Source organism: Macaca nemestrina, chromosome 7, assembly GCF_043159975.1.
Source record: "Macaca nemestrina isolate mMacNem1 chromosome 7, mMacNem.hap1, whole genome shotgun sequence".
In the NCBI taxonomy this organism is placed as follows: domain Eukaryota; kingdom Metazoa; phylum Chordata; class Mammalia; order Primates; family Cercopithecidae; genus Macaca; species Macaca nemestrina.
The window spans coordinates 34,931,952-34,958,472 of NC_092131.1; the positions used below are offsets into that span (position 1 = coordinate 34,931,952).

At 46.5% G+C, this 26,521-nt stretch overlaps 1 protein-coding gene and 2 pseudogenes across 1 annotated transcript in view; 2 read left to right on the forward strand and 1 right to left on the reverse strand.

Annotated features, from left to right (window-relative positions):
- LOC105494327 (heat shock cognate 71 kDa protein-like) overlaps positions 1–4,254 on the forward strand; it is a 31,911-nt pseudogene extending 27,657 nt beyond the window's left edge.
- LOC105494296 (zinc finger FYVE-type containing 1) overlaps positions 3,685–26,521 on the forward strand; it is a 62,064-nt gene continuing 39,227 nt past the window's right edge. The window contains exons 1-2 of the mRNA XM_011762596.2: positions 3,685–3,929; positions 5,930–6,845. Of these exons, the coding sequence (XP_011760898.1) occupies positions 6,363–6,845 (483 nt within the window). The 5' untranslated portion in view covers positions 3,685–3,929; positions 5,930–6,362. The remainder of the gene's footprint in view (positions 3,930–5,929; positions 6,846–26,521) is intronic.
- On the reverse strand, positions 22,762–23,997 carry LOC139364251 (nucleophosmin pseudogene; annotated as a pseudogene).

Genomic DNA, 26,521 nt, shown 5'->3' on the forward strand with positions numbered 1-26,521 from the left:
TGGTGGTTTACTTATGTCCCTGGAATCATAAGGTAAAAAAGTATTGGACTTCAAGTCAGCAGATACAGTCTTGTCCCAGATTTGTCAATAATTTGTTGTGTAACCCTGGCAAGTCACTTAATCTTAGTTTTCTCTCCTGGGTTAACAATTATCAAGATAGAATCATAGTACGTTGGAATTGGCAGGGACTTCATTAATTACAATTTCTATTTTGTGGAAAGGTTGAGTGACTTACCCAACCACCTGTAGAGTCAGGAGGTTTTCTCCCCTCCCTCCCTCCCTCCCTCCCTCCCTCCCTCCCTCCCTTCCTCCCTTCCTCCCTTCCTCCCTTCCTCCCTTCCTTCCTTCCTTCCTTCCTTCCTTCCTTCCTTGTTTCTTTCTTCCTTTATTTTGATGGAGTCTATCACTCTGTCACCCAGGCTGGAGAGCAATGGTGCGATCTCGGCTCACTGCAACCTCCACCCCCGGGGTTCAAGCGATTCTCCTGTCTCAGTCTCTCTAGTAGCTGGGATTACAGGTGCGGCTAATTTTTTTTTTTTTGTATTTTTTTTGTATTTTTTTTTTTTTTTTTTGAGACGGTGTCTGGCTCTGTCGCCCAGGCTGGAGTGCAGTGGCCAGATCTCCGCTCACTGCAAGCTCCGCCTCCCGCGTTCGCGCAATTCTCCTGCCTCAGCCTCCCGAGCAGCTGGGACTACAGGCGCCCGCCACCTCGCCCGGCTTATTTTTTTTTGTATTTTTAGTAGAGACGGGGTTTCACCGTGTTAGCCAGGATGGTCTCGATTTCCTGACCTCGTGATCCGCCCGTCTCGGCCTCCCAAAGTGCTGGGATTACAGGCTTGAGCCACCGCGCCCGGCCTTTTTTTTGTATTTTAGTAGAGATGGATTTTTACCGTGTTGCCCAGGCTGGTCTCGAACTCCTGAGCTCAGGTAATCCACCCACCTCAGCCTCCCAAAGTGCTAGGATTACAGGTGTGAACCGCCGCCACGCCCAGCCTCTGTTTTTTTTTTTTTTTTTTGAGATGGAGTTTTGCTCCATTGCCCAGGCTGGAGTGCAATGGCACAATCTAGGCTCAGTATAACCTCTGCCTCTGGAGTTCAAGCGATTTTCCTGCCTCAGCCTCCAGAGTAGCTGGGATTACAGGCACGTGCCACCATTTCCAGCTAATTTTTTGTATTTTTAGTATAGTCATGGTTTCACTATGTTGGCCAGGACCTCAAGTGCTCTGCTCACCTTGGCCTCCCAAAGTGCTGAGATTACAGACATGAACCACCACGCCAGGCCTTCAGGAGCTTTTCTTTTTTTTTTTTTTTTTTTTTTTTGAGGCGGAGTCTCGCTCTGTCGCCCAGGCTGGAGTGCAGTGGCGCGATCTCGGCTCACTGCAAGCTCCGCCTCCCGGGTTCCCGCCATTCTCCTGCCTCAGCCTCCCGAGTAGCTGGGACTACAGGCGCCGCCACCACGCCCGGCTAATTTTTTTGTATTTTTAGTGGAGACGGGGTTTCATTGTGTTAGCCAGGATGGTCTCGATCTCCTGACCTCGTGATCCGCCCGTCTCGGCCTCCCAAAGTGCTGGGATTACAGGCTTGAGCCACCGCACCCGACCACCTTCAGGAGCTTTTCTAGAGCAAGCAGTCAATCTTTGGCAACACAGACCCAGGCTTTCTTTCAATGTTGTTTCAAGAAACAAACAAAAAGTGAAAGCACTAAACAAATATAAGGCCATGAAAAAAGAAAAAAAAAAAAGCCTGATAAATGTTAACCATTAGCCTGCACTGTAGACTAAAAGCTTATCTGAAAATTTACCCCACCTAATGCAAAAATAATTTCTTTTTTTTTTTTTCTTTTTTGAGATGGAGTCTCGCGCTGTTGCCCAGGCTAGAGTGCAATGGTGCAATCTCGGCTGACTGCAACCTTTGCCTCCCAGGTTCAAGTGATTCTCCTGTCTCAGCCTCCCAAATAGCTGGGATTACAGGTGCCCGCCACCACACCCAGCTAATGTTTTGTATTTTTAGTAGAGATGAGGTTTCACTATGTTGGCCATGCTGGTCTCAAACTCCTGACCTTGTGATCCGCCCACCTTGGCCTCCCAAAGTGCTGAGATTACAGGCGTGAGCCACTGTGCCTGGCCCTCAAAGATAATTTCAAATTGAGAAGTTCTGAAACTATAATAGCTTTTTTTTTTTTTTTGAGACAGAGTTTCCCTCTTGTTGCCCAGGTTAGAGTGCAATGGCGCGATCTCGGCTCACCATAACCTCCACCTCCAGGGTTCAAGCAATTCTCCTACCTCAGCCTCCCGAGTAGCTGGGATTACAGGTACCCACCACCATGCCCAGCTAATTTTTGTATATTTAGTGTAGATGGGGTTTTGCCATGTTGGTCAGGCTGGTCTCGAACTCCCAACCTTAGGTTATCAGCCCACTTCGACCTCCCAAAGTGCTGGGATTACAGGCGTGAGCCACCGCGCCCAGCCTGAGATGTTCTGAAACTATAGAAGGAAAGATCAGAAAACTACTAGGTAGGAAAAAAAATTCATGGTTGATTTGGAGAATACCCTTGAAGGGTGTTAAGTAAAAATGATAGGAGGCCTTTGTTTTGGACTAAACTCCTGCACCAGGCTCCAAGAGACCTGGCTAAAATAAAAATGGAATCACCCATGCTAAAGTTTCACCTCACCAAATCCAAACTAAGCTGTTACCAAACTCAAACTAAGTTGTTATCTGACCTTCAGAGAAATCAAGAAAGAGGGATAAGGACAGCCAATTTCCCAAACAGGCTTGTGTTAATGTTGCATGATAATGAAGCTCCCTTTGTTGTAATCCTTACACAAAAGAAGTAGCCTGAAGTAAACTGATGTCAACTAATCAGTTATTTTTCTATTGTTCTGTCTCTCTGTCCCCACCTTCCAAGGAAAGTAGCTTAGAAATGACCAATATGTCAAGGTCCCATGAGAAGACTGAAAAAAGAGAGAAGAAAGAGGAAAGAAAAGGATGACAAGAAAGAGAAAGAAAGAAAGAAACCAATATGCTCTTTGTTCTTTGCTTTTGCTTCTTCAAGCTTTTCTCTGTCTACAAAGCCAACCTCTCCTGCTCATCAGAACATTCACTCCACTTTCTGGAATGAAGTGTTGCCTGATCCTAGAGTCGCAATAAAGCCAATTGAGATCTTAAAACTAAATTCGTTGTAATTTTGTCCTTTGCCAAGGGGGGAAAAACCAACAAAAACTTCCCAAGAGTACCTATATCCTCTTATCACTTCTTTCTGGTCTTTTCCTTAGTTTTTGAGAAGCGAAATTGGGAAAGTGGAGACTGCCTGTGCTCACACGTTTCTGAGGGAATGGTGTGCAATAGGATTACTTGAATTCAAATTAATTGACTCGCCATTTCCCACTTATACTAGACATTATTACATCAGTTCTCTAACGTAGCACCATGCCTTTCCCAGTTGCAACCCAAAAGAACGTGCTGAAACCTGCGGATACCACACTCAATGAAAAAACTCCAAGTCCCGAAATCCTCCGTAGCCGGTCCCCACCGCCTCCTCGCAAGAGCAGCCTCTTTAGTACTGGGAGTTGTAGTCATTCAGAGTCTTCCCTTCCGGGATGTGGGGCGAAAGTGCGCCGCGAGGAGCTACATCTCCCAGGAGGCAGTGCGCACTCCGCCCTCGCTGGCGCCGGGCTCCTCCCTCTCTCGCTCCTCCCTTTCTGGGCTGCACCGCTCACGCCTTCCTGTTAGTCCAAGCTGGGAGAAGTTCACTCCGATCAGCTGATCCCAACTGACAACAGGAGAGGAGGAAGCCCGGGAGGCAACGAAGGAGGAGGGTGGCGGAGATGGAGATGAGGATGGATCTGCCGGTGTCCTGAGGAACAGCCTCTGTCCCCACCGGCGCCCTGCGGCCCCCCGACGCCGCCTTGCTGCGGCCGAGCTGCTCCGTGGTGGGATCCCCGGGCCGCGGCGGGCAGGGCAGGGCGGGGAGGGCACGGCCCAGCGCGGGGCGAGTGATCGTCCTGGGGCTCCGGCTGCCCTCGGGAGGAAGGAGGGGCGGGTGCGGCGGTGGTGGGGGTGGGGTGGTATAAACAATGGATTCGGCTCCGGGCTTTGCTGGCGTGGGGGAGATTTTGGGGGACCTTCTTTGTTCTTAGGCTCCGCTCCTGCCCCTCGGGTTGTGGCGGTGGTGTCCGGGTGGAAGGAAGGGTGAGGAACCCCCGGCTGGGGAGGGGTATCGAGGTGGGGGCCCGAGTGGGCAAAATGTTTGCTTGACATGGCCGGGGGTAAGGTGTACTTTTGAAGGTTGATTTTATATTTTTCTCAATTGTGACAAGTTTGATTTTTGTTTCTGTTTTGGGAGTTGGCTGGGCATGTCTGAGGTTAGAGTGTAAATAAGATCCCCTAGTCACTCCCTTCGCCTTCCTTGTTTATCTAAAAATAAGATTGATAGATTGATTACTGTAGGGGAGGAGTGACTATCAGAAAGGCAGGCTTTACACCTTGTTGGGGCCTTGGAATGGGGGTCAAGGCTAGGGGGAATTAGGAATATAATTGTCAAAGTGACAAAAGTCCCTTTCTTGGCCCAGTTATCTTTTTTCCTATTTTGAAGTTATTTTTAAGTTAGTTTTTAAGTGACAAAGAGAAAAATTACTTGTTTTGATTCACTGCAGGCCTGGCTTTGCCATGGGTTATAGTAGAGGAATTGTCTCCTGTTGCTCCTTTTTTTTTTTTTTTTTTTTTGGCAGTTAGTGAAAGAAGGGACAGAAGAATTACAAAGTAAAAAAATTGTTTTTAAACGTGAAATTATTACTATTGTTTCTAAGTTTAGAGTCCTTAGTATATGTCTAACTGGAGTTGAAACAATCCAGTTACAAGGCTAACGGGGTCGGCCCAGGTATTTGATAGATCTAAAGTTTATTATTACATTTTCATTAGCTTTATACAAGCCTCTCCACTCCTCCCAATTGTGGGATGCATGTGGGGGTGCAGAGGGCTGTCCTTCCAAGGACTACTCACTTAGTGATTTAGATTCTGGATTTAATAACTGAATGAACAGAAAATTCCAGTCTGGGAAATAGAGCAGCAAAGTCTCTTAAATGTCTTGGGCCTAGAGGTGGCGTTTGTTGTCAAGAGGAGGAACTTTAGCTATAATTTTGAAAATATTTATTATTATTATTATTTTTTTTTTTTGAGGGAGTCTCACTCTGTCTTCCAGGCTGGAGTGCAGTGGCAAGATCTCGGCTCACTGCAACCTCTACCTCCCGGGTTCAAGCAATTCTCCTGCCTCAGCCTGCCTAGTAGCTGGGATTACAGGCGCCCGCCACCATGCCCAGTGAATGTTTGTATTTTTAGTAGAGATGGGATTTCACCATGTTGGGCAGAGTGGTCTTGAACTCCTGACCTCAAGTGATCTGCCCACCTCGGCCTCCCAAAGTGATGGAATTACAGGTATGAGCCACTGCACCTGGTTATATAATAAGCCAGTGTAAGTGTTAAGATAAAAAATGAGATTTTTGAACAGGTGTGGTGACTCACGCCTGTAATCCCAGCACTTTGGGAGGCCAAGGCGGGCGGATCACCTTAGGTCAAGAGTTCAAGACCAGCCTGGCCAACATGGTGAAACCCCGTCTCTACTAAAAATACAAAAATTAGCTGGGCGCTGTGGTGGGCGCCTGTAATCCCAACTCCTTGGGAGGCTGAGGCAGGAGAACCGCTTGAACTTGGGAGGCGGAGGTTGCGGTGAGCCGAGACTGTCCCATTGCACTCCAGCCTGGGCAACAAGAGCAAAACTCTGTCTCAGAAAAAAAGAAAAAAGAAAAAGTAATGAGATTTGTCTCAGCAGTTTCGGGCTAGTATTTAATTTAGTCACAATCTTTTTTTTTTTTTTTTTTTAAGGTGCACTTCCGTTTTTTAGATGATTGAAATCCTTTTCCTTCCCCTATTCTAGGTATCCCCTGAAATACTGACTTCAGGTCGAATTATATTGAAAAGCTCCTGGCCAGTTTCTTTCGTTACCAAAACTTTGTAGCTGATGTCCAACTGGTGAACCCACCGCCGTGAATCCATCAGACCTCTCTCAGCCATAAAAGACCCTTCCAAGTCAATTTTGACCACATCTTTGCTTACACTTTATGGAGGATGAAACCATTAAACCAAATCAACGTTGCTGCTGATACAAGAGTCTTGGAGGCAGCAAATTAAAAATTTGAACATTTGTTTGTCCTGAGCTATAACAGGAGGACATGAAAGGTGTTCTTTTTTAAAGTGTTCAGAACCCTGGGGAGGTTTCGTGCAGTCTTCAGACTCAAATCTTTGTCTTCACTCCCCGGGCAAGCTCAGTGACTGTTATATGGTGGGTGTGTTTCCTTACCAGTGTGAGTATGAGTGCCCAGACTTCCCCAGCAGAGAAGGGCCTGAATCCGGGGCTGATGTGCCAGGAAAGTTACGCCTGCAGCGGGACTGATGAAGCTATCTTTGAGTGTGATGAGTGCTGCAGTCTGCAGTGTCTCCGCTGCGAGGAGGAGCTCCACCGGCAGGAGCGCCTGAGAAACCATGAGCGGATAAGACTCAAACCTGGCCATGTCCCTTACTGTGACCTCTGCAAGGGTCTCAGTGGGCATTTACCAGGTGTGAGGCAGAGGGCAATAGTGAGGTGCCAGACCTGCAAAATCAACTTGTGCCTGGAGTGCCAGAAGAGGACTCATTCTGGGGGTAACAAAAGGAGACACCCTGTTACTGTATACAATGTCAGTAATCTCCAGGGGTCACTGGAGGCAGAAGAGATGGATGAGGAGACCAAGAGGAAGAAGATGACTGAGAAGGTTGTGAGTTTCCTCCTAGTAGACGAAAATGAAGAAGTTCAGGTAAGCACATGGGTATCGTGGGATTCATGTGTAGTGGAGCAGATCCATTGTCGGAAGGCAGCTCTCCAAAACCAATGTCCGAGAGGAGATCACATTTTAATCATTAAAAGGCAAGACCTCTGGAGGCTTTAGCTGCATGGAGTCAGATTTAGTTACCAGCTGCATGACCTCTGGTCGAATTACTTTACTTCTCTGAGCCTTAGCTTTTTCATCTATAAAATGGGGGACAGCCTACTTCATTGAGTTGTGAGGTTGAAATGAGACAGTGTTTGTAGAGCCTGTTGTGTAGTAAATGGTCAGTGTATATGGTAGCTGTTGTTAGTATTAATTGTAGCATTATTGGAACAAACTGATTTAAAACACTTCAGAATGAGAGCACCCTGGCAAGCTGTGAGTAAATGATAGTGATGCAGGACTGTATCTTTCCAGGGAAATACACACTCAACATTGGGTTCCATGGGAGTGCTAGGTAATAAGGCATAAACCTGCTATCTCTATTTAGACAGGCAGGTCTTTAAAAAGTGGCTTTTAATAAGGACAGTATTCTTTCCAGATGGTCTCTTCATATACATACATATATATACATATATATACACATATATATATACGTGTGTATATATGTGTGTGTGTGTGTGTGTGTGTGTATATTTTTTTTTTTGAGGTGGACTCTTGCTCTGTCACACAGGCTGGAGTGCAGTGGTGCCATCTCGGCTCACTGCAACCTCTGCCTCCTGGATTCAAGCTATTTTCCTGCCTCAGCCTCCCGAATAGCTAAGATTGCAGACTCGTGCCATCATGCCTGGCTAATTTTGAATTTTTAGTAGAGATGGGGTTTCACCATGTTGGCCAGGTTGGTCTCGAACTCCTGACCTCAAGTGATCCACCCGCCTTGGCCTCCCAAAGTGTTGGGATTACAGGAATGATCGGCTGGTCTCTTCATATTTTCTTGTATAGGTTTCTGATCAGTAAAAGCCAGCGAGGGCATCTGGGAGTACAGAATGACTAGGGGATATTTGGCTTGAGTCTGAGTTGGGGAGATGGTAGTGTTGTGACAGCTAGGCGAGATTGGGGAAGGGGTAGTATAATGTTTATACTTTGGAATGAAGGTAGTGTAGTGTCTATACTTTTCTTTTGAGTGGGCTTTCAAGTGAAGTTTGCTCGAATTCACATCCTTGTTTACCAATCACTGCATAGCCAAGGGTAAGTGATAAAAATCCTTTCCATTCCTAATCTTTTTGAGTTCTATCAACAATCCTGTAAAGTAGAAGTGAAACTGACGCACAGCTTAAATGATTTTTATCACAGTCTGGCACATGGTATCCAGTACCAGTTTGTTGTCGTCAGTATCACTGTGGAGTATCTGTGGTTCACTGACTCAGTACTTTTGATGGTGATGACTCCTTCAGTTTCCAGTTTGGAGGGGAGTACCTATGTAAGTTACCATTTGAGAGGCTCCCTAATTACCCACCTAATATTTTTCTTCTGTACTTTTTTCCTCCTTGGATAAGTTGATGGAAATGAATTACATCATGATTCCTATGTACTTCCATTGTCAGCTAAATACTTTGCTAACACAGACTTTTCTTTATTGGTTTGAGAGGAACAAATAGTTATGGAAGAGTGACCCAGATCCCATTCTGCGTCCCTTGTTAGCAATAATGTCTTCATTATGGATTATGCTCTAATTGGGCGACATTGTGGACTAAATCTTTTATAAATGGAACACTTGGATTTTGGATGGTTCTTGGTGGTTTTGCTATCAGTTCTCTGTAATGTCAGCTTTTGGAAAGTCATAGTTTGGTTGTTGCCACTTTTGTCAAATGAGGGGAAGCTTTGGGATGAACTAGTAACCCTCATGGATTGCATTGGCACCTTTAAAAAGAAGGTTTTTTTGGGGAGGAGGATGTGTATATTTTTTTCTTTTTTGTAGCATTGATATGTGTTCCTTAGTTGAGAATTAAGAGCATTTAAAGAAGTGTAATGAAGAAGATAAATCTAACTACCCAGAGATGATATTGGTCCTTCATCTTTATTTCTTGTATGTAATATGTATATAATTGGATTGTTTGTAAAGATTCTTCCCACATTTCCTCCCTTCATAAACATTAACCACTTCCCAGGATATAACAGTTTGTTAATTGCAAGCAGCATTCTTGGGACTGATGGTTTAGACATAGAATTCATTGATTTTAGGTGATTTGTTCTCATAGAGTCATAAATGGAGAAATACTTAAAATAGTTCAGTTTTCTAATAGTGAATGTTCAAAACAATTAGATGATTGACATAAATCTAGGTTATAAATTAAGCTAGATTGTGAACTTCTGGAGAGCAGGACCATGTTTCATGGCCTATATCATGTACCATGGTAAACACATTGTCAGTGCATGAATACTTACTGATCGGTGTTGTCACATCTAAACTTCAGTTGTTTTTTTTTTTTTTTGGAGACAGAGTCTCACTCTGTCCCCCAGGCTGGAGTGCCGTGGCATGATCTTGCCTCATTGCAACCTCCGTCTCCCAGGTTCAAGCGATTCTCCTGCCTCAGCCTCCTGAGTAGCTGGAACTACAGGCATGCACCACTTGCCTGGCTGATTTTTGTGTTTGTTTTACTAGAGACGGGGTTTCTCTACATTGACCAGGCTAGTCTCGAACTCCTGACCTCAAATTATCCACCTGCATCAGCCTCCCAAGGTGCTGGGATTACAGGAGTGAGCTACCATGCCCAGCCAACTTCAGTTTTTAAAAAATGGATATCAAGGCCAGGCATGGTGGCTCATGCCTGTAATCCCAGCACTTTGGGAGGCCCAGGCAGGTGGATCACCGGAGGTTAGGAGTTCGAGAGCAGCTGGACCAACATGGTCAAACACCGTTTCTACTGAAAATAAAAAAATTAGCTAGGCATGGTGGCTCACACCTGTAATCCCAGTACTTTGGGAGACCGAGGCGGGTGGATCACAATGTCAGCAGTTTGAGACCAGCCTGACCAACATGGTGAAACCCCATCTCTACTGAAAATACAGACTGAGTGCGGTGGCTCACACCTGTAATTCCAGCACTTTGGGAGGCCAAAGCAGGTGGATCATGAGGTCAGGAGTTTGAGACCAGCCTGACTTGGGCTCCCAAAGTGCATGGATTACAAGTGTGAGCCGCTGTGCCCAGCCTCCTTTCCTTTCTTTTTTTCTCTCTTTTTTTTTTTGAGATGGAGTTTCACTCTGTTGCCCAGGCTGGAGTGCAATGGCACGATGTCAGCTCACTGCAACTTCTGCATCCCGGGTTCAAGCGATTCTCCTGCCTCAGCCTCCCAAGTAGCTGGGATTACAGGCACCTACCACCACGCCCTGCTAATTTTTATGTTTTTAGTAGGGACCGGGTTTTGCATATTGGCTAGGATGGTCTCCAACTCCTGACCTCAATTGATTCTCCTACCCTGGCCTCCCAAAGTGCTGGGATTACAGGCATGAGCCACCATGCCTGGCTCCTGCTTTTTTTTTTTCTTAAAGTAGTCATCATTAATGATGAACTGTGGCCAGGCGTGGTGGCTCACACCTGTAATCCCAACACTTTGTGAGGCCGAGGCTGGCGGATCACGAGGTCAGGAGCTCGAGACCAGTCTAGCCAACATAGTGAAACCCCGTCTCTACTAAAAATACAGAAAATTAGCCTGGTGTGGTGGTGTGTTCCTGTAATCCCAGCTACTTGGGAGGCTGAGATTGCACCATTGCACTCCAGTCCAGGTGACAGTGCGAGAGTCTGTCTGAAAAAACAAACAAAACAAAAAACAGTGAACTGCATGCCTTTCTAGAATTTTTTTGTGTATACTTATCCTTTGCTTTCCTTTCCTTTGTTTTTTTTTGAGATGGAGTCTCACTCTGTTGCCCAGGTGCTGGAGTGTGGTGGCACAATCTTGGCTCACTGCAACCTCCGCCTTCTGGGTTCGAGCAATTCTTCTGCCTCAGCTTCCCAAGTAGCTGGGATTACAGGTGTGTGCCACCATGTCCAGCAAATTTTTGTATTTTTTGTAGAGACGGGGTTTCACCGTGTTGGCCAGGATGGTCTTGATCTCTTGACCTTATGACCCGCCCGCCCTGGCCTCCCAAAGTGCTAGGATTACAGGTGTGAGCCACTGCACCTGACATAAATTTTTTTTTTTTTTTTTTCTGAGACAGAGTCTTGCTCTGTTGCCCAGGCTGCAGTGCTGTGGTGCGATCTCGGCTCACTGCAACCTCCATCTTCTGGGTTCAAGTGATTCTCCTGTGTCAACCTCCCAAGTAGCTGTGATTGTAGGCACCACCACCATGCCTGGCTAATTTTTGTATTTTTAGTAGAAGTGGGGTTTCACCATGTTGGTCAGGCTGGTCTCGAACTCCTGACCTTGTGATCCACCTGCCTCGGCCTCCCAAAGTGCTGAGATTACAGGCGTGAGCCACCGTGCCCCTCTCTGGCCTAAACTTTCTAATTAAACTTGATTGTGGCCAAAAGCACCAGCTCACCAATTCTTTATGGCTGCTGTGAGAATCTGATGAACCATAGCTCTGCATAAATGTATTATTATTTATCATTATCAAAATATTATTGATGATCTTCCTCATAGCAGTAAAGAGTCTATCAGTTAGGTTCCAATTTTGTTTTTCTTCTCATGTTTCTAGGCATTTGTGGGTTTTGAGCATTTTGAGCCTTTTCAATTTAGTACATAGGGATTTTTTTTTTTTTAGATGGGGTCTTGCCCCATTTTTTTAGATGGGGTGTTGCCCGGGCTGGCCTTGAATTCCTGGGCTCAAGCAATCCTTCCACTTCAGCTGCCCAAGTAGCTGGGACTACAGGTGGGCACCACTGTGCCCGGCCCATAGATAGAGGTTATTTTAGCACCTTATAGGCTGTAACCCTTGTGTGTGGTCTCCTCAAATTCTATGGCCTAGAGTCTCCTAAGATTTTTGTGTATGATTTGAGTACTATTCAGTTTCTTTTAGAAAATGTAAAAGCGGCCGGGCGCGGTGGCTCAAGCCTGTAATCCCAGCACTTTGGGAGGCCGAGACGGGCGGATCACGAGGTCAGGAGATCGAAACCATCCTGGCTAACACGGTGAAACCCCGTCTCTATTAAGAAATACAAAAAAATGCCGGGCGCGGTGGCTCAAGCCTGTAATCCCAGCACTTTGGGAGGCCGAGACGGGCGGATCACGAGGTCAGGAGATCGAGAGACGATCCCGGCTAACATGGTGAAACCCCGTCTCTACTAAAAAATACAAAAAAAATAGCCGGGCGAGGTGGCGGGCGCCTGTAGTCCCAGCTACTCGGGAGGCTGAGGCCGGAGAATGGCGTAAACCCGGGAGGCGGAGCTTGCAGTGAGCTGAGATCCGGCCACTGCACTCCAGCCTGGGTGACAGAGCAAGACTCCGTCTCAAAAAAAAAAAAAAAAAAAAAAAAAAAAAAAGAAATACAAAAAACTAGCCGGGTGAGGTGGCGGGCGCCTGTAGTCCCAGCTACTCGGGAGGCTGAGGCCGGAGAATGGCGTGAACCCGGGAGGCGGAGCTTGCAGTGAGCTGAGATCCGGCCACTGCACTCCAGCCTGGGCGACAGAGCGAGACTCCGTCTCAAAAAAAAAAAAAAAAAAAAAAAAGAAAATGTAAAAGCACAAAAAGCTTCCTTTGAGGGTGAACATTTTATCATTACCTTGTCATGTGAGTGTGTACTATAGTGGTAAATTTGAGGAGAGGCTGACTTTTGGTCTCAGAAGTAGAAAGTCACCTGTGGCTCCTAAATGGACACATTTGACCTGCTGGCCAAAGACATCCATTAATTCATCACAATTTTTGCGCATATATTATGTGCCAGGAACTTTTTTTTTTTTTGAGATGGAGTCTCTATCACCTAGGCTGGAGCACAGTGGCACGATCTTGGCTCACTGCAACCTCCGCCTCCGGGGTTCAAGCAGTTCTTCTGCCTCAGCCTCCTGAGTAGCTGGGATTACAGGTGCACGCCACCACGCCTGGCTAATTTTTTTTGTATTTTTAGAAGAGATGGAGTTTCACCATGTTGGTCAGACTAGTCTTGAACTCGTGACCTCATGATCTGCCTGCTTTGGCCTCCCAAAGTGATGGGATTACAGTCATGAGCCACTGCGCCCAGCTGTGCCAGGCATTTCTTATGTTCTGGGGATACATGGTTAATAAGACGTGGTCCATTACTTCATAAAGCTTACCATTCAAGTGGGGAAAGCAGATTTCACACATGTAAACACCTGAGAGAGTGATTTGGAAGCCTCTTTGGCAGGATGGTCAGAGGAGGTCTTATTGTAGAGGTGACTTTTTTTTTTTTTTTTTTTGAGACGGAGTCTTGCTCTGTCACCTAGGCTGGAGTGCAGTGGTGCAATCTCACCTCACTGCAACCTCTGCCTCCCGGATTCAAGTGATTTTTCTTCCTTAGCCTCCCGAGTAGGTGGGATTACAGGCACCCACCACCACACCTGACTAATCTTTGTATTTTTAGAAGAGATGGGGTTTTGCCATGTTGGCCAGGCTAGTCTTGGACTCCAGACCTCAGGTGATCCGCCCACCTCAGCCTCCCAAAGTGCTGGGATTACAGGCATGAGCCACTGCCCCTGGCTTGCAGAGGTGATTTTTAAGCAGAGACCTGATGGGTAATGCTAATGTGGTATGTAGACCTCCAGATAGAGGGAATGAGAAGAAAATGAAGGTCGGATGGCATGTTTGAGGCTAGAAAGAATGCCAGTGTGGCTGGAGTGAGCTGGCAGAGAATAGTAAGGAAAGAGGTGCAGAGGGAAGCAGATTCCAGAGCATAGGAGGCCATGCAGGCTGTAGAAGTAAGCGGATTTTATTTTAAGGGTGACGGGAGACACCAGACTGCTTTATGCTAAGAAGTCACAGGACCCGATAGAAGCTGTAGTGACCTGATAAGAGACTGATGTATAGACTAGATGGTAGTGACTGTAGAGGGACAGGAAGGAAGGCAGGGAGACCGCTTAGGAGGCTGTTGCAGAGGGTGAGGAAAGAAGTGGTGTAGATTTGATGTTACTGAGATGGGGAAATGGAGAGACTGATGAGTTTTGGACAAAGTTCGTAGGTAAAATAGTCAGGAGTGCCGATACGTTGGATGGAGGAGTGAGGGAATAAGGGAACTCAGTGGTGACTTGTAGGCATTTGGTTTGTACAAATAACACTTGCTTATTTAAGACACCAGGTTTTATTGTGTGAAATTGATAAAACTAAGTCTTTAAGAACCTGATTGATACAAAAAAGACAGATAAATTAGTCTCATTTGTGTTATCTAACACAGTGGTTGTCAATCAGGAGCGATTTTGTTCCCTCAAGGGACATTTAGCAATGATTGGAGACATCTTTGGTTGTCACAACAGAGCTTTGGGGGAAATATGCTACTGAATAGTGCATAGAGGCCAGGGTGCTACTTAAAACCACAGGCAGGACGTAGGGCAGCCCCCGACAGAAGGAGTTTATCTGGCGGTATAAAAGGTCAGTAGTGCTGAGATTGAGAAAGTGAGGGATCTGACAGATGAAGGTTTAGTCTAACAGGACATCTGGACACTAGTGAAGTGGAAAATATATAAGGGACAAAAAAATTGAACCAAACATCAGTTTTTCCTTCATCTTTTTCTTTTTTCTTTTGAGACAGGGCCTTACTCTGTTGCCCAGGCTGGTTTCTACCTCCTGGGCTCATATGATCCTCCTGCGGCCTCCCAAACTGCTGGGATTACTGTACCTCGTCTTTTTCTTCCCTCTTTTAGTTCTGTCTGCTCCTCAAGTAATTTAGCTGGTGAAGTCAGCATTCTCTTTTGATATATTTTGTAACCTCTCTAGTGAAATGGTAAGACTTTCTGAGTTGTATTCATTGATCTTTTTTTTTTTTTTTTTCTTTTTTGGGGACTGGAGTTTTGCTCTTGTTGCTCAGGCTGGAGTGCAGTGGCACAATCTTGGTTCACTGCAACCCCTGACTCCTGAGTTCAAGTGAGTCTCCTGCCTCAGCCTCTTGAGTAACTGGGATTACAGGTACCCACCACCACACCCGGCTAATTTTTAGTAGAGACGGGGTTTCACCATTTTGGCCAGGCTGATCTTGAACTCCTGACCTCAGGTGATCCACCAGCCTTGGCCTCCCAAAGTGCTGAGATTACAGGCATGAGCCACTGCGTCCAGCCATATTCATTGATTTTTCTAGCCTCAGTGGAACTGTGCTAGGAAAACCAAAGGACTTACAGATCCTTTATTTATTTATTTATTTATTTATTTATGAGACGGAGTCTCGCACTGTTGCCCAGGCTGGAGTGCAGTGGCACGATCTTGGCTCACTGCAAGCTCCGCCTCCTGGGTTCAGGCCCTTCTCCTGCCTCAGCCTCCTGAGTAGCTGGGACTACAGGCGCCCGCCACCATGCCCTACACTTAGAGCATGAGGGGCCTCTTAGAGCATGCCCTTTTTTGTCCTTTTAGTAGAGACAGGGTTTCACCGTGTTAGCTAGGATGGTCTCCATCTCCTGACCTCGTGATCCACCCGCCTTGGCCTCCCAAAGTGCTGGGATTACAGGTATGAGCCACCACGCCCGGCCCAGATCCATTATTTAGAGCTAAATAAATGATTCATGCTGACGAGCCATCTGTAATCTCTTGAAGCCAGAGGCAACACCTTAGCACATAAGTTAAAGATCAGAAGAATAGGATTTCTAGTAGTTAGAGTTCGTAGTGGAGGAAGAGGATAGAATTTTCCCATCTCTTGGGTCTTGTGTGGGAGTCAGACATCGCATTTTATTAGAATGTTAACCTGTCAGGAGAAGAAAGGTGAAACAGTAAAAGGCATTTGTTTTTCTTTGTTCTTGTGTTTTTATTATTTATTTATTTATTTTTGAGATGGAGTCTCGCTCTGTTGCCAGGCTGGAGTACAGTGGCGCTATCTCAGCTCACTGCAGTCTCCACCTCTCAGGTTCAAGCGATTCTCCTGCCTCAGCCTCCCGAGTAGCTGGGACCACAGGCGCCCGCCACCACACCTGGCTAATTTTTGTTTTTTTAGTAGAGACGGGGTTTCACCGTATTGGCCAGGCTTATCTTGAAATCTTGACCTCAGGTGATCTGCCCGCCTTGGCCTCCAAAGTGCTGGAATTACAGGCATGAGCCACCGAACCTGGCGATTCTTGTGTTTTTAAAAAGACACCGTACAACCATCCCATTCTCCTCTGTCTCATTTCTACCAAACTTACCTGCGAGTATCCTCTTTCTGAGAGAGCAGAGCAGCAAACTGACAAGAGCCTCCACCTGTTCCACCTGCATGCTGATTGTTTCTGACTGGAACATTAGGAGAGCCAAGGGCCTTTTTATGCCCAAAGACTCTTGAAGCTGAGGCCTCTCATGCTCTAGGTGTAGGTTGGTAAAGAAGCTCAGTGACCTAGGAGTGGTCAGTAAGAGGCTAAGGGAATGTTCACTTGGGGCCGACCCTCTCTAAAATGGGAGCCAGAGATGAGACTCTTCGTTCTTCCCTTCAGCGAAGTCATTGGTGGACATCCTCTCATTGGGACCACTCCTTTTTTTTTTTTTTTTTTTTTTGGAGACAGAGTTTCACTCTTGTCGCCTAGGCTGGAGTGCAATGGCGTGATCTTGGCTCACTGCAACCTCTGCCTCCTGGGTTCAAGTGATTCTCCTGCTTCAGCCTCCTGAGTAGCTGGGATTACAGGTGACTGCCCCCACACCTGGCTAATTTTTGTATTTTTAGTAGAGACAGGGTTTCACCATGTTGGCCAGGCTGGTCTCAAACTCCTGACCTCAGGGGATCTACCTGCCTCGGGCCTCCCAAAGTGGTGGGATTACAGGCGTGAGCCACCGCGCCCGGTGAGATTGCTTCTTCTTTTTTTTTTTTTTTTTTTTTTTTTTTGAGGCGGAGTCTGGCACTCTTGCCCATACTGGAGTGCAGTGGCCCGATCTCAGCTCACTGCAAGCTCCGCCTCCTGGGTTCACGCCATTCTCCTGCCTCAGCCTCCCGAGTAGCTGGGACTACAGGCGCCCGCCACCTCGCCCGGCTAGTTTTTTTGTATTTTTTAGTAGAGACGGGGTTTCACCGTGTTAGCCAGGATGGTCTCGATCTCCTGACCTCGTGATCCGCCCGTCTCGGCCTCCCAAAGTGCTGGGATTACAGGCTTGAGCCACCGCGCCCGGCCTGAGATTGCTTCTTTAAGAAGACTCATCTTGTAGCTTGGCGGCTTCACTTGTTTACAGTCCCAGAATAGTGCAGCTCAGAATACTGGGACTTGACTAAAAGATACATTATTCTAGTGGAGTTCAGGAATGGAAAATAGCAGGCTGGGCACGGTGGCTTATGCCTGTAATACCAGCACTTTGGGAGGCTGAGGCAGGTGGATCACTTGAGGTCAGGAATTCGAGACCAGCCTGGCTAACATGGCAAAACCCCATGTCTACTAAAAATACAGAAGTCAGCTAGGCGTGGTGGCAGGCACCTGTAGTCCTAACTACTCAGGAGGCTGAGGCAGGAGAATCACATGAACCCAGGAGGCGGAGGTTTCCTCTGCTATTTCCTGTCTCCCTTCCTTTCTTTCTTCCTTCCTTCCTTCATTTCCTTCCTTCCCTTTCCTTCCCCTTCCTTCCCCTGTCCCTCCCTCCCTCCCTCCCTCCCTCCCTCCCTTCCTTCCTTCCTCCCTCCCTTCCTTCCTCCCTCCCTCCCTTCCTCCCTCCCTCCCTTCCTTCCTCCCTCCCTCCCTTCCTCCCTCCCTTCCTTCCTTCCTTCCTTCCTCCCTTCCTCCCTTCCTTCCTCCCTCCCTTCCTCCCTCCTTCCCTCCCTTCCTGTCTCCCTTCCTTTCTTTCTTCCTTCCTTCCTTCATTTCCTTCCTTCCCTTTCCTTCCCCTTCCTTCCCCTGTCCCTCCCTCCCTCCCTCCCTCCCTTCCTTCCTTCCTCCCTCCCTTCCTTCCTCCCTCCCTCCCTCCCTTCCTCCCTCCCTCCCTTCCTTCCTCCCTCCCTCCCTTCCTCCCTCCTTTCCTTCCTTCCTTCCTTCCTCCCTTCCTCCCTTCCTTCCTCCCTCCCTTCCTCCCTCCTTCCCTCCCTTCCTTCCTCCCTCCCTCCCTCCCTTCCTTCCTTCCTCCCTCCCTTCCTTCCTTCCTCCCTTCCTTCCTTCCTTTCTTCCTCCCTCCCTCCCTCCCTCCCTTCCTTCCTCCCTTCCTTCCTCCCTTCCTCCCTCCCTCCCTCCCTCCCTTCCTTCCTTCCTTCCTTCCTTCCTTCCTTCCTTCCTTCAGATAGAGTCTCACTCTGTCACCCAGCTGGAGTGCAGTGGCACCTTCTTGGCTAACTGCAACCTCCGCCTCTCGGATTCATGCAATTCTCCTGCCTCGGCCTCCTGAATAGCTGGGACTACAGGCTCTTACCACCATGCCCAGCTGATTTTTGTATTTTTAGTGGAGATGGGGCTTTGCCATGTTGGCCAGGCTGATGTCGAATTCCTGACCTCAAGTGATCTGCCTGCCTCGGCCTCCCAAAGTGCTGGGATTACAGGCATGAGCCACTGCACCCAGCCCTGTATGGGAATTCTTTACCACAAACTGGCTGTGCTAGTCTGCCACATGTCCATGCCACTTCTATCTTAGGCTTGTCTGCCGTTCACTTTCTTGGCCCTGTTCTTGGCTTTCTGGTCTAGGGTAGCTTCCTGGGGCTTGTTCTTTTCAGCTCCTCTGAGATTGGCCGGTAGATAACATAACAGGAGGAAATCCTTCAGGACTTCATTCTGGTCAGTAGATTGTGGCCAGAGGGATCATCATCTTTCAAATTGTTGAATTTTCCCATTTTTCTCTTCCAATGGCCAGAGTATTATAATGTAAGGACTAATTTTGGTGCAGTGGCTGGTTAGCCCTTTGGCAAGTTCTGGTCAGAACATGAATATATCTATTATTGGTTTCTTAGGTGTCATATAAATATAACAATAAAAAAAAAGATCTTAGGAGCTGTCAAAATTATAACCAATAGTTGGGTTCGTAGCAGGGCCTCGTCCTCCGTTGTTGCCTTTAAGGCAAAGAAACTCAAGTAGAAGCCCCTTTTGTTTAGTGATAGTGGTAGAGGGGAAGGCATTATATGGCATTTACTGGGAAACATAGGGTTGAGGATGACTCAGACCAAAAGAAAGATGAAAGAAACTCTATTATGTGCCTTCAGTTTCTGCTCAGTGTCTTGTGAGCTTTTTCAGCCTGGGGATCATTCAGTTACAACAGACTCTTGGCATTTAACTTGATAGGCTATTTTGTTTTAGTACAAGGATGTTTAAAATTTGACCCATGTAAGCCATTGAAACCACCGTGAGTCAGCTTTTCAGAGAACCTGTCTTTAACTACTTTAAGTTACCTCCAGTTTGCATGATTCTGTTTTTTTTTTTTTTTCCCCTGGCCTGTCAATTCCTTGAAGTGATTGATTTTTCTGGAATCGAGCAGGCATTTGACTTTTTGAGCCAGGATTAACATAATAGACATATTTCTTATTAATTTGACCTTCAGTGTTTTCCTGTGGGTGCATCTACTGGCCGAGCCACCCTTGAGTTTATCCGGGAGATTATATAGGGCAGACGCACTTCGGATGGCTGGTCAGACTTTTCCGGGGAGTCTTCCCTGCTTTGGGAGGAGCTCTCTCATGAGATCATTTCTATGTGAGGTTAGAACTGCTAAATGTATTGAACACATTTGCTTGACGGCAAATCGGAGGAAAGATGTGGGGAGACTGTGAAGAAGGGAAGAAAAACAAGGGTAAAGAAGTTTCAGGCAAGAGGAGTTGGAAAGACCTATGGAAAGAGACACAGGAGGAGCTTTTGAAGGGGGGGAAGGTTGGATGCTTCCCTGGAGAATGTTTTGTTCATTTTCCCCTTCTATTTTTTTTTTTGAGACGGAGGTTCGCTCTTGTTGCCCAGGCTGGAGTGCAATGGTGCAATCTTGGCTCACTGCAACCTGGGTTCAAGTGGTTCTCCTGCCTCAGCCTCCCAAGTAGCTGGGATTACAGGCACCTGCCACCATGCCTGGCTAATTTTTACATTTTTAGTAGAGACGGGGTTTCACCATGTTGGCCAGGCTGGTCTTGGAGTCCTGATCTCAGGTGATCTACCCACCTTGGCCTCCCAAAGTGCTGGGATTACAGGCATGAGCCACTGCACCTGGCCTATTTTGCCCCTCTTTTCACTGGCTTTTGGCTAGCATTGAAGAGGTTCTGTTGACTGGTTTATATGGTCAGCTTGGTCATAGTTGGAGTTCTTGGGGCAAAGATGTTTTCCAGACATACATAAGTAGCTGATCTCTGGCATGACTTCACTGGAGGATAATTGGACTTCCAGGTAGCTTCTAGAATTTTTGGTCCCTTCCTGATTTTCTTCTTAATGAGACTAGGTTATTGCTCTCTTTCCTAGGAAATTTGACTCTAGATGTTAGAATACTTGAAAGAACTGCCAGAGCCTGGTTCTGGCATGAAGTCACAGACCCTCAGGTTCAAGTTAAGGGGCAGCGTGATACTGCGCAATCCAGCATTTAGAGTATTCTAGAAGTTCCTCTACTTTCCAGCTCAATCCCTTCTGTCTCATGAATATGTTATCTACATAGCTAAACTCATCTCTCATAACTTTTTCTTTCAAAGCGCTCAATACAGTTTATGTGTATCATTCTACAGCAGTCATAAATACTTATTGAATTGTCAATTGCGTGCTTTGTGAGTTTCAGTAGTATCTCTGAACAAATGATTTAAAGTGAAAACTCAGATTAAATGAGACTAGGGAGGGATGGCAGAGGCATTCATTCCCTGGAATGAAGCTCTCTTTTTTGTTTATCTCTGAGTAAAGGCTTTTTGGGGATTCCACCGTTCTTTTTTTTTTTTTTTGAGACGAAATCTCCCTCTGTTGCCAGGCTGGAATGCAGTGGCACTATCTCGGCTCACTGCAACCTCCGCCTCCCGGGTTCAAGCAATTCTCCTGTCTCAGCCTCCCAAGTAGCTGGGACTATAGGCACACACCACCACATCCAGCTAATTTTTTTATTTTTAGTAAAGATGGGGTTTCATCACATTGGTCAGGCTGGTCTTGAACCCCTGACCTCAGGTGATCCACCCGCCTCAGCCTCCCAAAGTGCTGGGGTTACAAGCATGAGGCACCGTACCTGGCTCCATGGTTCTTTTTGCATCCCCATTCTGGCCTACTGACTCATGGGTTTAGTTTGTAATTGGTAGGTCATTTGGTGCTCTATAATTTTTTTCCCTATGTCTCAGTTAACTGTTACCTAGATCTGTGATATTTACAGACAACCTACCTACCTCTTCCCCTTTTCCTTTCTTTCTCTCCCTACTTTCCCTTTGCTTCTCCCCAACCCTCCACTCGTTTCATGAATTAAGAAATTAAATTAGTGGGATTCAGGCATGAACCACAGTGCCCAGCTATTTTTTAATTTTTAATAGAGACGGGGTCTTGCTATGTTGCCCAGACTGGTCACAAAGTCCTGGCCTCACATGATCCTTATGCCTCAGCCTCCCAAAGTGCTGGGATGACAGACGTGAGCCACCACACTGGGCCATATCATTCTTTTGAAGAAGATTGAATGTTTTCTTATGTATTATATATATATGTGTGTGTGTGTGTGTATATATATATATATTTATGCAATCTTATTATAGGTTTCTTTTTTTTTCTCTGAAAACGATCTTTTAGGCCAGACACGGTGGCTCATGGCTATAATCCCAGCACTTTGGGAGGCAGAGGCGGCTGGATTACCTGAAGTTAGGAGTTCGAGACTAGCCTGGCCAACATGGTGAAATCCTGTTTCTACTAAAATTAGCCTGGCATGGCGATAGGTGCCTGTAATCCCAGCTACGTGGGAGGCTTAAACCCGGGAGGTGGAAGTTGCAGTGAGCCGAGATCATGCCACTGCACTCCAGCCTGGGCGACAGAGCAAGACTCTGTCTCAAAAATAAAATAAAAATAAAATAAAATAAAATAGTGAAGTAAAATAAAGTAAAATAAAATAAAATAAAATAAAAATCTTTTGAGAAGGTGTCTCACACTGTTGCCCAGGCTGGAGTGCAGTGGTGTGATCTCAGCTCCCTGCCACCTCTGCCTCCCTGGCTGAAGCCATTCTTCCACCTCAGCCTCCTGAGTAGCTGAGACTAACAGGCATGTGCCACCATGCCCAGCTAATTTTTTGTATTGTTAGTAGAGATGGGGTTTTGCCATGGTGCCCATTCTGGTCTCGAACTCCTGGCCTCAAGCAATCTACTCGCCTAGGCCTCCCAAAGTGCTGGGATTACAGGTGTGAGCCACCTGCCCAGCTGTATAGATTCCTTCCTTCCTTCCTTCCTTCCTTCCTTCCTTCCTTCCTTCCTTCCTTCCTTCCTTCCTTCCCTCCCTCCCTCCCTCCCTCCCTCCCTCCCTCCCTCCCTCTTTCTTTCTTTCTCTTTCTCTTTCTTTCTTTCTTTCTTTTTTTTTTTTTTTTTTTTGAGGCGGAGTCTTCACTCTGTCGCCTAGGCTGGAGTGCAGTGGCGCGATCTCGGCTCACTGCAAGCTCCGCCTCCCGGGTTCGCGCCATTCTCCTGCCTCAGCCTCCCGAGTAGCTGGGACTACAGGTGCCCGCCACCGCGCCCAGCTAATTTTTTGTATTTTAGTAGAGACGGGGTTTCGCCGTGTTAGCCAGGATGGTCTCGATCTCCTGACCTCGTGTTCCGCCCGTCTCGGCCTCCCAAAGTGCAGGGATTACAGGCGTGAGCCACCGCGCCCGGCCTCTCTCTTTCTTTCTTTCTTTCTTTCTTTCTTTCTTTCTTTCTTTCTTTCTTTCTTTCTTTCTTTCTTTCTTTCTTTCTTTCTTTCTTTCTTTCTTTCTTTCTTTCTTTCTTTCTCTTTCTTTCTTTCTTTCTTTCTTTCTTTCTTTTTCTTTCTTTCACTTTATTAAAATACTGAGTTTTATTTCACATGTGTATTTTTGTCTCCCCACCATTTCCATGTCTGACCACCACTACTACTATGTCCTATCATAACATTCCATACATACTTAAAACCAAGCAAAGGGTGGAGTTCCATCTTTAAAAACTAAACAGGCATTTTGGACAACACATTCTTGGCAATGGAACCTGGACAACATTTATCAAACATGGTAGAGAAAGTTCTCAGTCTGCATTATAAAAAGGACAGCCAGATATCAACTGTTACAGAAATGAAATAAGACGGAAAATTTTTAACAAACTGTTTTAACTATTTTCTTAAAGAGACTTCCTCCACTGCCAGAGATCTTGAATAGCCTCTTGGTCAGTCATCCAGAAGCAATTCTTCACATAATTGATGAACTTGACTTCCACTTTGGGAAGAGAACCACCTTTTTTATACTTGCTTGCATTTTTGCTTTAATGTCTTCTACAGAACTAGGTCCTTTTGGTGTTTTAGGAGTTTTTTCCTGTTTTTTGAAGGATTCTTGTTCTTTTGATCTTAGTGTTGATGATGGTTTTGAGTCTTTTGCATTTTTGGCTGGAGTATCTTGTATAGATTTCTTCACTGGTGCTTTTTCTTCAGCTTCCTCATCATCAAAGCCATCATCATCATCATCTTCGTCATCATCATCTTCATCATCATCATCATCATCATCTTCATCAGCAGCAAGTTTTACTTTTTTCTGTGGAACCTTGCTACCACATCCAGGGGCAGACCGCTTTCCAGATATACTTAAGAGTTTCACGTCCTCCTCCTCTTCATCTTCTGACTCTGCATCTTCCTCCACAGCTACTAAGTGCTGTCTACTAATATGCACTGGCCCTGAACCACACTTCAACCTTAAGACCACTGGTAGTGTTATTTCAAAGCCCCCAAGGGAAACCGTTGGCTGTACAGACATTTTCAAAGTTGCCAGTGTTACTTTAATTGGACTGCCTTCGTAATTCATTGCCTCTGCTTCAACAATGGGCAATTCATCCTTTGCACCAGCCCCTAAACTGACCGTTCTTAAAGATAACTGGTACTCATTTTCATCATTATCCACCTTAAAGTGATAATCTTTGTCGGCCTTTAGTTCACAACTGAAAAGATAGTTCTGGGACCTCAGGGGGCTCATCTCCATGTCCATCGAATCTTCCATCAGGTGGTGGCACACACTTAGGTGGGAGAGAAGGCGGACGGAGATAAACGAACGCTGCTCCAGAGAACAGCCGCGTGGGACGGAATCACACCGGGGCCTTTTTTTTGTTGTTGTTACAGAGACTCGCTCTGTCACCCAGGCTGGAGTGCAGTGGCACAATCTGGGCTCACTGCAACCTCCACCTCCCCGGCTCAAGCGATTCTCCTGCCTCAGCCTCCTGAGTAGCTGGGATCACAAGCACATGCCACCACGCCTGGCTAATTTTTTGCAATTTTTTTTTTTTTTTTGAGACGGAGTTTCGCTCTTGTTGCCCAGGCTGGAGTGCAATGGCGTGATCTCGGCTCACCGTGACCTTTGCCTCCTGGATTCAAGCGATTCTCCTGCCTCAGCCTCCCGAGTAGCTGGGATTACAAGCATGCACCACCATACCCAGCTAATTTTGTATTTTTAGTAGAGAAGGGGTTTCTCCATGTTGGTCAGGCTGGTCTCGAACTCCCGACCTCAGGTGATCTGCCTGCCTCGGCCTCCCAAAGTGCTGGGATTACAGGCTGTGAGCCACTGCGCCTGGCCAATTTTTTGTATTTTTAGTAGAGACAGAGTTTCACCATGGTGGCCAGCCTAGTCTCAAACTCCTGACCTCAGGTGATCCTCCCACCTCTGGCCTCCCAAAGTTCTGGGATTACAGGCATGAGCCACCGTAGTGGCCTAGGTTTCTTTTTTAATTCAAAAGATATATCCTTTTGAGGGAGGGAGTAGTAAGTATTGAATAAGGATCCTCCTTGTTCAATTATCCCTATTTTTTTCTCTCTCTCTTTTTTTTTTTTTTTTTGGAGACATGGTCTTCCTCTATTGCCTAGGCTGGAGTGCAGTGGCACCATCATAACTCAAGCAATCCTCCCACATCAGCCTCCCAAGTAGCTGGGACTACAGGCACGCGCCACCACACCCAGCTAATTTTTGTATTTTTAGTGGAGACAGGGTTTCACCGTGTTGGTCAGGCTGGTTTCGAACTCCTGACCTCTTGATCCGCCCACCTCAGCCTCCCAAAGTGCTAGGATTGCAGGCGTGAGCCACCGCACCCAGCTTCCCTAAGGAGAAGGGAATCCCAAGTAAAAGGGAATTATTCCCTTTTACTTGGGATAATGACATTTCCAGGCTGGGCATGGTGGCTCATACCTGTAATCCCAGCACTTTGGGAGGCCGAAGTGGGTGGATCATGAGGTCAGGAGATTAAGACCATCCTGGCTAACCCCGTACTATTAAAAATACAAAAAATTAGCCGGGCAAGGTGGCGGGCACCAATAGTCCCAGCTGCTCGGGAGGCTGAGGCAGGAGAATGGTGTGAACCCAGGAGGCAGAGTTTGCAGTGAGCCAAGATCATGTCACTGCACTCCAGCCTGGGCGATAGAGTGAGACTCCATCTCAAAAAAAGAAATAATAATACTTAATTAATTAATTAAAAAAAAAATTTCCAGCTGATGGTGATGACTCTGGCTTGGGGCAAACCAGCAATGATGTCAGTCAGCATGCCTCTAGCAGTTACTGCAAGTTACTCTGGGCCTCCACTGTGCTAAGTGCTTGATGTACATCATATTTAATTTTTGCAGAAATCCTATGAAGTAGATTGTGTTGTTATCTTCATTTTAGAGGTGAATAACAGAGCCCCAGAGGGGTTAAATAACTTCTTGTTTTTTTTTTGTTTTTTGTTTTTTTTTTTTGAGACCGAGTCTGGCTCTGTGGCCCAGGCTAGAGTGTAGTGGCGCGATCTCAGCTCACTGCAAGCTCCAGCTCCCGGGTTCACGCCATTCTCCTGCCTCAGCCTCCCGAGTAGCTGGGACTACAGGCGCCTGCCACCACGCCCGGCTAATTTTTTGTATTTTTAGTAGAGATGGGGTTTCACCTTGTTAGCCAGGATGGTCTCGTAAATAACTTCTTTAAAGTTATCCTAAAGTCAGTGGATGATAGAGCGAGGTTGGTTGAACCCTTAATGGTGATACTATACCATCCCCCCACCCAGAGGATATAGCATCTAGACATTTTGTGCTGTGTTCATTCATTTATTGATCAATTATGTCTTGATTTCATATTTTGTGTCAGGCACTGTGCTAGGGTTACGGTGGTGAACAACACAGACCATCTCTCTGCCAGCCTGGAGTACATTCTAGTTGGGGTGTTCAGAGCTGGAAGAATGGGAAAACATTAACAGAGGTGGTGGGTGGGAATGGAGGCTTTGAGCAAGAGAAGGGTTGAGTCAGTTGCCCAGGGTGTGATTTAAACCTAGCTCTCTTTTCTAGCCTGGTTTGTGTAGCTTAGCTTTTACTGTTAAGTCCCTTCTTAGCCCTCAAAATCATTCCAGAATCAAAGACCATTCTGCTCACTGCCAGGCCTTTACTAGAGCTTACATCTGTTTTCACAGCTGGCCAAATATGGATATGCTATGCCACTTAAAAAGGCAGCTGCATCTCCCATCCAGAAGCTCCTCAGAAAGTTCCCTTGAGGATGAGGTGGGGCTTGGGGATGACTGGGTATTTCCAGTGTGTCCTCAGAATTCATCTTTGCCTTGGAAAGCTTTTTATTCAGATATAA